Here is a 12,776-nt window from a genome sequence, read left to right as displayed (position 1 = left end):
GAGGGGTCGTCCTTTATGGGTATTCTTTAATAGTGATTTCAATAGTAGTACCCAAAGCAGTTTTATATGGGGTTGTAAAGTCTTTGAATGGATTAATTCGAGAATAATTAGCCTAAGGGTTTGGGTATTAACAAAACCACAAATGATTGACTAGTCTTGTATTCCTGTAATATATTGTATTCTCCCCTGTTTTGCAGATGTGATAGTGTCTTATTGGCACAGAGCTGTTCACCAAGAGATTTCAGACTTCTTCAACATTTTAGAGTAAGTACCTATTGCTGCTTTTATCTTTCACACACTGGGACATGTTTCCTGAGAATTTGCTTCAGTGTAAAGATTGTAAACAATTTAAAAGAGAGCAAACACTTTAAATGTTACAGAACAGGTATGAAACACATGAAGGTTCATGTGAAAGCCCCCAAATTAAAACTGTGTTGTTTATTTATATATCTGTTATTTATAGATTTCAGATGTTATACGTCCTTAAATTCCTTGTAGTAAGCAGTAAAGCAAAAGCTTGTTCATGCCTGATATTTGGGCTTCATCTGCTTATTTTCCGGTTTCATCTCTTATTAATAATCCAGCTGTCTACTGATTTAAGATGCAAATCTTCATAAGCATAATAGAAGACTGTAAAATCCCTATAAAGCAAGGAACGGCAGTGGTAGTGAATATTAATGAGCAGGTGCTTCCGGACTAATGATCTTTTACAGAAAGATTGAAGGAGAATTTATGTAAATGCTTTGCAATTGGTGAATCTGCCTTTACCTGTAAGCCATTAGTGACAGTCAAATTCAAAGGAATATTCAGGATGTTGATGCAGTGTAAAAAATAATTAATAATTAAAATCAAATTTGCTTTGACAGTTGAAAATGAAGTCCTATGTCTTTTATTTTAGACTCCACTGTCTCATTGACGCTATTATTATTATTGGCTCAGTTCTCAATCTTTCCCATGTACTATATTCTTATTTCACCTGTGCTGGCTCTCAATGATTAAAGCATCCAGGACAAAAGCCTTTGGAAGAAAGGGTATTTCTTTAATCACTGTGCAGTTTTTCCAGCTCCTTCAGACAAGTTAACCCCATCCTTGTAATGCAGCAATAAAGCTACAAGTAAACCAACATGAACGCGAAATGTGTTTGATTTGCCTTCAGATTATGTCTCCAGCACTTTCGCTTTTTGGGGAAGAGACATATTGCAAGGTATGTGTTTGTTTCATATTGTATAACCTTTTAATATTATTAGAGATATGATTTTTATTGTAATGTCTAATATGTTTGTACTAGATACTAACATCATGATTTTAATGATCTAAACAGGGGAGGATCTCAGCACTCAAAGTTGTAAACCTTCACTATTGCAGCCCTCTTGCCACTGTATTTTTACTGTATTTAGTAATGGTAATAGTTCACCCCTGGTGGAAAACACCAGCAGGATTCAGACAGGCTTTGGCTGTTGTTTAGATCATTAAAATAAACCCTGTTTTTATTTGTGTGTGTGTGTGTGTATGTTTATTTTTTTTATTTATTTATTTCATTCATGTGACTAAAAATGTAACTGCATTTGACTGCTTTCTTCTGAATACATCAACTGCTTGTAAAAAGTAAGATATTCTGCATGCAGACAGTATCAAACTATTGGCATGTCCAATCAATGCAATCCATTCATAATGTGTAACAGATGGAATGCTTTGTGATTTGGAGTGACCGCCACACACAGACATAATGCAGTCCAAAGGATAAATAGATAGAGGGGGTTTTATGCTAACCTGACATTGTTAAATAATATGTATGTGCTGTTTTGTTTCTGCAAACAGCAGAGCTATTGTACCAAGACTTCACTCACAGAAATTGTCATTTGTAGCTACAGTACCCAAACCAACAGACTAATCAGTCACGGTTTTGCAAATTTATTGTTTTATGTAAGTCCTTTAAACCCTTCAACTGTGCAACAGTGTCACCTATATTCCCTGTCAAAAGCATCATGCCAGTGGCTAGTGGAGTTGCATCCTTAGGGGCTGGTTGACATTCATTCTTCCTGCTCTTTGGAACACAGAGGTACACTATTCCTTCAGATCGTGTGTTCAAGCCTCTCAGAGCTGAGGTTCAAGAACTGGCCCCTGAGACACATCTTTACTGTGTGACCTTTACCTGCCATACCTGCTATTCATAAACATGCTTCTGCATTGTACAAGCCAATGATACGTTGAGGCTTACCGCACAGCACAGTATGCTTGTAAACAACTGCATTATTATTATTATTATTATTATTATTATTATTATATTATTATTATTATTATTATTATTATTATTATTATAATAATAATAATAATAATAATAATAATAATAATAATAATAATAATAATAATAATAATAATAATGTTTATACAATACTTATTATGTTTCAGTTGTAAGAATCTATTTAGAATCTGTTTTTCAATTATTCTGAATTTATTAATTCATTTTCTAATTCCAATTTGTTAAATTACTAAGAATTTGAACTGCTCAGAACAGAGCAGCAGGAATCAAGGTTAGAGAAGGACTTTCACTCACTGGAAGACAAGCCTCCATCCATCGCCATGGAAGCTGTGTTAAAAACATGCCAAACTGATGTCCTGAAGTGGTGAATTAGAAATTCATGAACATTTTAGTAAAATGATGGTGCCTAAACCTATCATTACTTACGTGTAACAATTCAGCTCTTACTTAAAAGCAAATAAAAAGAAACATTGAAAGTGACACGTTATAGAGAATTATTTATTTATTTATTTTTAGTTCTGCCTTGCCTGGTCTACCAATGTTAATCCATATGGTGCCATCTGTAATAAGAATGATACTTCTAAAAAATCCATATGGTGCCATTTAATTAAACAAAATGTGATGAAATAGATTTTCAGGGGCTTTTATAACATTGTTGGCAGAGATACAAAAGGATATCCGCTATCCTCAACACTTAATACAGCATGCTCTGCATTGAGCTGTCTGTCTTCCATACTGATACAGCACGCTCTGCATTGAGCTGTCTGTCTTCAACACTGATACAGCACGCTCTGCATTGAGCTGTCTGTCTTCAACACTGATACAGCACGCTCTGCATTGAGCTGTCTGTCTTCAACACTGGTAGAGTGCACTGCATTGAGCTGTCTGTCTTCAACACTGGTAGAGTGCACTGCATTGAGCTGTCTGTCTTCAACATTGATACAGTACGCTGTACAGAGTTGTGATTGTGATAGAGGGGGTTCAAATAGAAAGATTGCTGTGAAAGATAAGTAGTAAAAAAAACAAACAGTAAAACAAATTATGTAACGTATATGAAAACAGTGAAGGGTAACTTCTTTTACACAGCAAGAATAAAACATAAAGAGGTCCAAATTCTTCTGAAATCATAAAAAAGAGGCTCATCAAACAAAAGCAGTGCTTGATGATTAAATTTCAGTACTAAACGTACTCACTGAGAAACCTAAGTCTACTTCTAACTCTCTGCTTACTTTCGCCCTGCCTTCCCCTGCTTGGCTTCCTGTTGCACACAGCAAACAGTAGTCAGATAATAACAGTAATATCATATTATAACATCTACCTGGATTTTTTTATTTTGGTTTCGTTTAATGTAAACAGGAAGCTAGCTGCGGCTGTTAAACTCGCACAGGCCACCCAGAACAATGGCACTCTCAAAGGGTCTAGTTCCTCTACTCAAGCTCCCGGTCTCCTCTCACAATGGTAAACTTATGCACCTCTGAGTTTAAGGTTTGAAAATACATTCTGTAGCTAAATAAATATGTGGGTCAGATATATTACAACTGTCATATCTTTAACCTTGATTTCCAAGAAAGATGCTGGTTAATTAACTGACAGTAAGCTTATAACAACATAAGCAGTAACTGTTGCTAAGAGAAAACAGACAATACAAGAAATCTATACTGTAAGTCCTCCACTGTTAGATATGTGCAATTGGAATTTTAATTAAACGGTGATGGGGTCCGAAATACACTTTTAACCGAAAGCCTTAAAAAGCCTGTATTGAAATTCAAATCAACAAGGTAAATGACACGTACATTTTTTTGAGTTTCAGTATATGAGATAATTGTTGAATAAATGCATTGAAGTCCATTTTCTCGTATTAATAGGCCACCATTGATTGTGCTGAGAATCTTTTAGTTCTTTGCTTTTAATTCATGATATGCAAATATTTCAAGTACAATATAGGTAAATGGCAGCATTCTGGAACTTTTACATTTGACATACAACCCATGAAGCAGCAGTAACTGTCCACCTCATGTGCTGTCTTTGCAATACAGTATCTGCATATAATTGAAATACTAGACAAGAACCAAAAGATATCCAAGCTTGATTAGCACTCCTGGAAGGTAATATTTTTGACTGATAATGACAAATGACAAGTGATCCCAGTTCTGACATGAATTCCTGTTTCTGTTGTGTGTTTGTTCAGGATGCACTCCAGTCAGGATGGCCACAGACACTGTCGCTCTCAGACCATGCCAATAATACGTGGAAAGAACGCTTTGTCAAACCCCAAGCTGTTACAAATGATAGACAGTGCAAATGCAGGATCCAGTAAGTGCTAGATCCCTGAATGGAATACACCAAGGTCTGTTTTGAGGGCTGAATTTTTTAAAACCTCATTTTGTATTAATTAAATCACTTTGCACTTTTTCAATCACCTTCAACTGTTTTAGAAAGGGTTAGGAATTATCATAACTCAAAGCATTGTATTTTGTTAAACACAAAAAGATTCTTCAAAACAGTTCTCAAAGTCTTGTTAATGCAGTCCTAAATCCAGAGCTGTATTCATAACATCTAGTATGTTTTTTTTTTTTTAGCAAATTTTAGTATCGCCAATCAAATGACAAAACAGTTTTGGAAATGTGCTGTAATGTGGCTTAGAAATAAAACATTAAAATACCAATATATATTGAGACGTATATATATATATATATATATTATATCTATATAATATATATATATATATATATATATATATATATGAAAACATGGTCTAGGTATTAAAAAGAAGAATATTTTCCAGAAAAAACAAATGGGTGAGAGTATCAGAATCCAAATATAGCTCCCTCACCCAAGGAGGTATCTGTCTGCCAAGTGATGCCTTAGTAGATAATGCTAATGCGGTAACATAAGAAAGCAACAGAGTTCTGAAGAGCCCTTATCTAGCAGAGGGTTGATTGGTTTATATACACAGAGATGGGTTTTTATCTCTGTTACATGGCCAGGTTTTTAATAACAAACAGCTGAACTGCATAACAAGCACCATTATTTAACGCTCACATTCTACTGTACTTGTTTAAACACAGGACTGGGGAATGGTGATCAAAGCAGAATTAATAAACCATGTCAACTGAAATGAGCCTAATCTGTCCCCTGCTGCGCGGATACCCTCCTGTAAACCACTGTGTAACGCCATGCCTGGTGTGTTTGTTTTGTGCAGATGGTAACGTCGCTGAAACAGACACCTTAAACCCTACAGACGTGGAGGCAAATGTTGCAACTGAAGTCTGCCTTACAGTCCTGGACATACTAGGTCTCTTTACTCAGCACCACAAGGTACGTGGAATAAAATTGAGCATGGGTCAAGTTTAGGAAGGGCTGTCGAATACAGGTAATTCATGGTAAAGTAGCTATTTTAAAAATCTGCTATAATCATGCTTTTACACCAATGTGTGTATTTCCCAAGGTTAGATCCTGTAGGTGAAAACAATAATGAGGTGACCCTCACATTTTTGCACTTTTGAAGTCACCAAGATGTAGTGACATGGTTTAATATAGGTTTAATTACCATTAAAGTTAATTGAAAACTAGACAGTTGTAGAGCCTAATATCGTCGGTCTTAAAGGTATAAACATGATCTACGTGGACCTGTTTCTACTGTATTTTATATTCAAGTGTATTGAAGGCTGCCCTTCTCTACAGTTCACTTTCTGAATGTTCTCCCTTTAGAAACAACTGCAACAGGATGACGGACAGAATCCGCTGATGAGAAAAGTCTTTGATACCTACCTTCTGTTCCTCCAAATCAATCAATCGACAGCAGCTCTTAAACATGTCTTCGCAGCATTGAGATTATTCATTCACAAGGTGCGTACCTTCACTTTATGTACATGATTAACCTGTTAAAGATATCTGAATAGACAAAAAAGATGCACATTCAAAAAGTGGATGTCGTTGTACCCATGTAATACTAAAAGCCACCTCTGTTGTGCCAACCTGGAAAATCCAGCCCTGCATTTGCAACGCCTAAATATCCATTTTGCATTTCTACCTCTCTGCTTGCAATATGTCTGTCCAGAATTATCAGAACTGTAGCACACACTTCCTCATCTACCTAACCTGAGCACCCTAATTAAACTGCTCTAAAGTGTAATTCAATGTTTGTCCTGCTTTGTATTCTTCAGTTCCCCTCAGCCTTCTTCCAAGGCAAGGCGGATCTCTGTGGATCTTTATGCTACGAGATTCTGAAATGCTGCAACCACAGGTCCTGCTCAACACAAACAGAGGCCTCGGCTCTACTGTACTTCTTCATGAGGAAGAACTTTGAATTCACCAAAGGGAAGTCCATTGTGAGATCTCACCTGCAGGTTAGTTCCTAAAATAATTCAACAAGAAGGACCAGTACAATTAAATCCTTGGCTAAGAGCTGTTGGGTGCTCAGGCTATAGCATGAACATTTTATTAGCATTATTAGAAATGCGAGTATAAACTTGAACATGGTCTAATTGTCTCAAAGCAGGGACATGTCTTATTTGAATGCAGTGTTTTATGGTGCTGAATAGATGGCACAAGGGGCCGAAGACCTATATTGATCCCCAGAGGTTCAGCACAGGCAGCCAGCTGTGACCTAGATTAACCTTGTGCTAGGGGGTGAGAGGCCAGTCCAGTCTCCATGCCTTCCATTGTTTGGGCTGTCTGAAAGCTCCATTAGTGCTGATTCCATGTGTTTGAACAGGTGGTAATAGAGGTGAAAGGCCTACATATGCCAGTCATATTCTGTACATAATCAGCTGTGCTCCATCATACTGCCTAATCATGGCAGTATAACTGCCAACTGATTTTCAATCAATGTTGTTTGAGAGACAATGAACTGTTTTTTTTTTTTTTTTAAGAGAACGAGGATTATATTGCGTAGTTGTTTGGTTCTTGTTTTATAAAATGAACCAACGTTTTACCTGTTTAAACCTGTGTAAATGGTTTGAAAATATGGCCCAGTATGTGTTATTAATCTCCATTAATAACTATTTCTAAACTATTGGATATTTAAAGTTACCAGCATATTTTACTTTCAAGTCAGTCTCTGATCAAATCAAAGCAAGGCAACATTTCTATAATGAGGTCAGTATAAAAATGACTACTAAGGGAGTGCTGGGTTAAATTGTTACTCCTTACCAAATATTTGCAAATTAACAAATACCGTTTTCACAGTTAAAGTATTCCCCTAAGATATACTTCTCTTTAGAAAGCATAGCCCACAGTAATCTGATTGATCTATGAATAGTGCAGTTAAGTTGATTCTTTTTAAGAGCTGGCAGTCTAATGATGTTTATCGCTATGTCTGGAGCCAGGGTTGAATTTCACACGTAATCCAGTAGCGTTATCTAGTGATCCCTGTTGTGTCTCTGACAGGCAAACAGTAATATCTCTCCTGTGCTTGTCTTATCTCTCCCCTCGCAGCTTATCAAAGCAGTGAGCCAGCTGATAGCCGACTCAGGGATCGGGGGATCACGCTTCCAGCAGTCTCTCGCCATCATCAATAACTTTGCGAATGGCGACGCACCTCTGAAAGTACGAGTTTGTAAATGGGGTTTACACCTTATTCCCTGAGATGTCAACCCTAAATGATATTTCTTACCTGAGTTCATCTCTTACTGTATTATACTTCCAGAGCTATAGCGCACACCATGATGGTGTATATATTACAACTACATTATTAAATTCTATTAAAAAAAAAATAATAATAATAACAGAAATTCTGTTGAAACATAGAGTTGTTTAATATTTCTGAATTATGTATTTGGTGTAAGATATAGAACTTGATATACTTCACTTATTTCTTTATTTTAGACCCATAATACAGCAACAATATGTTCAGGCTACCATTAAAGGGAACCATTTTCTAAAACACCCAGTCAGGTATTTCAAGATATTTACTGTGTCGTACACAAACTGAAAGAGTGATACGACTCAGAGTGGTATAATCTGACTGTACCAGTGTAGCTGATTATCAGGCGCTGATTCAATAACATGCACTGCTTTAATGTCTCAGAGCACCTCGTTTCCGGCAGAGGTGAAGGACCTAACCAAGCGAATAAGAACTGTGCTTATGGCGACATCCCAGATGAAGGAGCACGAGAAGGACCCTGAGATGCTGGTAGACCTGCAGTACAGCTTAGCGAATTCATATGCCAGCACTCCTGAGCTCCGGAGGACTTGGCTGGAGAGCATGGCAAAGATCCACGTCAGAAACGGAGATCTCTCAGAGGTAGGCTTGCTGAGTAGCAGGGAGTATGGTGCGGACTGCAGAGCATAGCAGCTCTTCCAGCTCCATTCCTGTATGACCACTTCTACCTCTTTCCAACTTTACAGCCACTTAGCTGTATTTGAATGGTGTATCCAGAGATTATGGTTGTTTTGCTTCTTTTTCGTATCTCAATATGTTACTGAATACAACTGAAATGCAATGACAGGTTGATTACATAAATAAGAGAGAGCAGTAATTTGGATCTGATGAGAAACTCGGCTTGAGACTGTGCAAGCCATGTTGTTAGTTTTCTGCATGTTTACTGACTGAAAAGGGGTACAATGGTCAAGGTCTTGGTGTTAATATGGGGATCCAATCTTCACTGCTTGTTCAGTGCAAGTAAAGACGTTTGATATCCTTTGATAATCCGTAGTGACGTGCTCAATAAGCCTGTCCTGTGCATGTATTTTGTAGGAAAAGGTTCAAACAAAAAGCACTTCCAGGATTGAGATCCATTTGAATATTTGATAAGCATTGGTAAAATAAGATACAGCATTATTGCAATCAGCTCTGCTTCAATATGGGTAACTGCAGTTAGGTAACAGATATAGAATAGATAGATCAATGTAATCTAATTAAAACAGCTCTAAACAGAAGCAGATGTTAATTTATAAACCTGATTTTCTGCAGCCCTCATTCCACTTATTTATGTATTTATTAATGTTTAAAAAGTAGATGAATCAATAAATCCCCCTGAGGGAACCCTCCAGCAGGTTCTTCTAGAGACATAAGGAGGTGTTTCAATCCTTAAAATTCTATCCAGAGGCTAATAGAGTTCCTGTGAAATGGACCCCAATGCATTTCTAATTGTTTGCATTATTATTTCATAGGCTGCAATGTGTTACATCCATATCGCTGCTCTCATCGCCGAATACTTGAAAAGGAGAGGTAAGAATTGCAATCAATAAGCAGAAGATATGCTAGTAATATAAAGTCAGTTGTGTTCCTTAGAAGTGATGTTGTGAACAATTGCTATCTTGACAGTAACATATACCATGGTTTTCAAAAGGCTACATCATTGGGTGATTACCTTGAAGAACTTACCATAAAAAACAGTGGATTAGTTGCACTGGTGTATAAGCCCCCCCCCCCCCCCCCCCCCCCCCCCCCCCCCCACAGACCTTTTTTGAGAGAACAATTTCAGGGAAAAGCCTATAGGTCACACCGGTTTATAAGTCGCTCCCCCCTTTTTAGTATCCCCTAAAATACCTAGGAAATAGACTTATACAAAGGTTTTTACAGTACTACTGTATAAATACTAATTCTTAATGGATATGTGACCAAGGAGACAATCCACATCCAGGAAAATAGGGGTGCATTCTTGTAATGCATTTCGACAGGTGTGTGAAAGGTATGCAGCGTTTTGTGATGCAGACCAATTGAAAATAGTTAATATTAATATTATTTTTTTGTTAACCTTATTTGTTTCATCCAGTTTAAAATAACTATGTAATCCTCATTTATAGAGCAACAAACATTTTTCCCCATGTCAGCATGTTTCTTCATATCCTGTACATAGTTAACAGCATGTTCTAGCTTCTCTCAAGCGCATTCAATAAAATGTTGAACTCCTACCTCAACACAGGTTACTGGAAAGCAGAAAAGGCTCGGAACTCGAGTGTGCTCTCAGAGGATGCAAATCTTATTAACTATAACCAGTTACTAACCTCTCGAGATGGAGAATGTGAGTGTTTTAATACCATGTAATAACGTAGAGCTTAACAAACATACGAGTTGCAGTATTCCTTTGAAAAAAAGCACAATACAGTATCTGGTTTGAAAACGAATAATGCTGCCAAAAGCAAGCATGATTTAAATGCTATAAAATCCATAATGGGTCATATACATATTTGAATTTAAAGAATACTGCATCTTTGTGATACAATAGCTTGAAAAACCTTGTCTTTGCTATAATCACAAACCCTTTTTATTATATAGCTAGTGTTTGTATTTAGTGAAGTGAAATGGTCTGTAAGCATGCAATTCATTGATTACTTTTCAAACTGCATCAATTTACACTGGGTGCCTCCCATGCTGACTGTGTTCGTGCACATATTTGGGGAGATTATTTTATTCCCAGGGTTCTGCTCATAAAAATCTGTATACCGGTTTGCATCATGCATGCATTCACGAGATGAGAACACACACAGATTGATCACTTGCAGATTCTCCTAACTTCATATGCACCATGTTAAAATATCACAGTAGTTAGTTTAATTCCTATCTTTCTGCACTAAATGTTGTGTAGTTAATGTAGTAGATACAGCTGTATTATTAGCCAGCAAGCCATGCTGAGAAGCACTGGAGAATAGCATGGAGTGTATAATTCAGATGGGACTCATTATGCGTTTTTAAACTCTGGATTACTTGTGGTTAGGATTACCATAGGACAGTTTGGGACAGCTCAGGCCTTTTAGCTCACACCCAATGTATTCTGGTAAGTGTAGTTCTGCTGTGAAAGGTACAATGTACCAGAATGCATTGCAATGTGCGTTGAAAAACCTGAACTGTCCCAAACTGTCCTAGTGTACATGAAGCCATATGGCTACCCTGCTTGTGTTAGCCATCCCAAGATGCAAGATCACTATTAACACACTAAACAACATCTGATGTTAAATGTTTCTTTTATCTCGCTGTAGGATCATTCTCTTCAGATAAACATGGGGTGCACTGACCATACGTCTTGCTAAACAAAAAATGCAAACTACTTTCTGTTGTATTTCGAAGGGTGATACAGTATGTGCATGTACTAGACACTCTGTTTCTTGATTCAGCTTCGTTTATAATGGGCTGGCCTGCGTTTCTGTGTATAACCCCCAATGTGAAAGAAGAAGGGGCCATGAAGGAAGACACAGGGATCCAGGACACTCCATATACAGAGGTAATACACGTCTAGGGCAGATAGGGTTGTGCGAGTTCACTTTTAGTACTCTCTCATTCTTATTAGAAGCTGATGATGTATTCTTTTTCAGATACAACCCAATACACAGGTTCAGATTCTGATATAAAACAGCACTGTTTCTTTTCCCTTTTCACTTGATGAAGGGTGCTTGAGAGCTTGAGAGCATGCTGTGACGCTCGCTGGGCTGTAGTTATCAGTGTAAGAAACCTGGAATAGCTTGAAGATGAAATGCAGTGTTAACATTACCTGTGGCGGCGGGGCCTGACTCTGCTTGCTGCTCTGCAGGACACTCTGGTGGAGCAGCTGGAGCTGTGTGTGGATTACCTGTGGAAAGCAGAACGGCACGAGCTCATCGCTGACGTGAATAAGCCTGTCATTGCGGTGTTTGAGAAGAGACGAGACTTCAAAGTAAGTGCTTTCAAGAACCTTATATTACTGCAGCCGAGTGAGACCGAGGCTGAGCTGGAATTCAACTGCAGGAGCTCCTGGCTCTCAAGGCCTTAGAGCCGGATAATATAGGTCACCTAATCGTTTCACTGTGGTTAGCAAAATAACTGCATAGCAAACTGCTGCAGTGTTCTATGCACTGGATGATTTCCATACAAAGGATAAGAAGCACTGAAATCTAATCTAGTTTTTGCAATGTTACAGAAGTAGGAGTAGCTTTTGTTGCTCTCTCGCCACTGCTAATGGAAATTATTTTTTTTGTGTTTGTGTCCTCTTCACTTTACAGAGACTGTCAGAACTCTACTACGACATCCACCGATCATATCTCAAAGTCACTGAGGTTGTGAACTCAGAGAAGCGTCTGTTTGGCAGATACTACCGCGTTGCTTTTTATGGACAGGTATGGCGCTTCTTATATATAAAAAATATGACTCTACTGTAACCTACCCTTGTGTACAGACTGACTGTTTAAGTTATTTTCCACTATTTACATAGCTTTTCTACTTCTATTTAAACATTCCAGTAAAATGCATTTGCCAAATATGTGATTTTCTAGAGTAAACTTACTCCTCCTTCTTTAACTAAGGAATTCAACTAATATGTCTGTGTCTGTGTGTGTGTGTGTGTGTGTGTGTGTGTGTGTGTGCGCGTGTGTGTTTGTAAATAAACTTTTATTTGAATTTAAGTTTGGCAGGGGTGTGGTTAAAATGAAGTTCTTCCCCAAATTGGTTCATTTATTGCCAGTTAGAGAGACGGACAGCTGTATAATAGAGGGGCTTGGAGACAGCTCCCTGGGTAGTTGAGGGAAGAGACTGGGAGCAGCGGTTTGCGCTTCCTGCCACCGCACTGTGGTAACGCTGCTTGATGTGTGACTTTATTTT

General features: G+C 37.8%; 1 protein-coding gene across 14 annotated transcripts in view; it reads left to right on the top strand.

Moving 5' to 3' along the window:
* Positions 1 to 12,776, top strand: part of LOC121323262 (dedicator of cytokinesis protein 10-like) — an 83,893-nt gene that overhangs the window by 64,369 nt on the left and 6,748 nt on the right. For 10 of the 14 annotated variants that reach the window (XM_041264223.1, XM_041264219.1, XM_041264220.1 and 7 more), the window contains exons 37-50: positions 198 to 264; positions 1,157 to 1,204; positions 3,617 to 3,718; positions 4,449 to 4,573; positions 5,463 to 5,578; positions 5,972 to 6,109; positions 6,427 to 6,609; positions 7,700 to 7,810; positions 8,292 to 8,507; positions 9,377 to 9,434; positions 10,132 to 10,230; positions 11,321 to 11,427; positions 11,734 to 11,856; positions 12,182 to 12,295. In XM_041264223.1, the coding sequence (XP_041120157.1) occupies positions 198 to 264; positions 1,157 to 1,204; positions 3,617 to 3,718; positions 4,449 to 4,573; positions 5,463 to 5,578; positions 5,972 to 6,109; positions 6,427 to 6,609; positions 7,700 to 7,810; positions 8,292 to 8,507; positions 9,377 to 9,434; positions 10,132 to 10,230; positions 11,321 to 11,427; positions 11,734 to 11,856; positions 12,182 to 12,295 (1,607 nt within the window). The remainder of the gene's footprint in view (positions 1 to 197; positions 265 to 1,156; positions 1,205 to 3,616; positions 3,719 to 4,448; positions 4,574 to 5,462; positions 5,579 to 5,971; positions 6,110 to 6,426; positions 6,610 to 7,699; positions 7,811 to 8,291; positions 8,508 to 9,376; positions 9,435 to 10,131; positions 10,231 to 11,320; positions 11,428 to 11,733; positions 11,857 to 12,181; positions 12,296 to 12,776) is intronic. The other 4 variants (XM_041264231.1, XM_041264228.1, XM_041264226.1 and 1 more) reach the window with 2 other exon arrangements.

The sequence above is a fragment of the Polyodon spathula genome, chromosome 11 (assembly GCF_017654505.1).
Source record: "Polyodon spathula isolate WHYD16114869_AA chromosome 11, ASM1765450v1, whole genome shotgun sequence".
Lineage (NCBI taxonomy): Eukaryota > Metazoa > Chordata > Actinopteri > Acipenseriformes > Polyodontidae > Polyodon > Polyodon spathula.
Note: the sequence above shows the minus strand (reverse complement) of the source record. Positions and strands in the feature narration are given on the sequence as shown.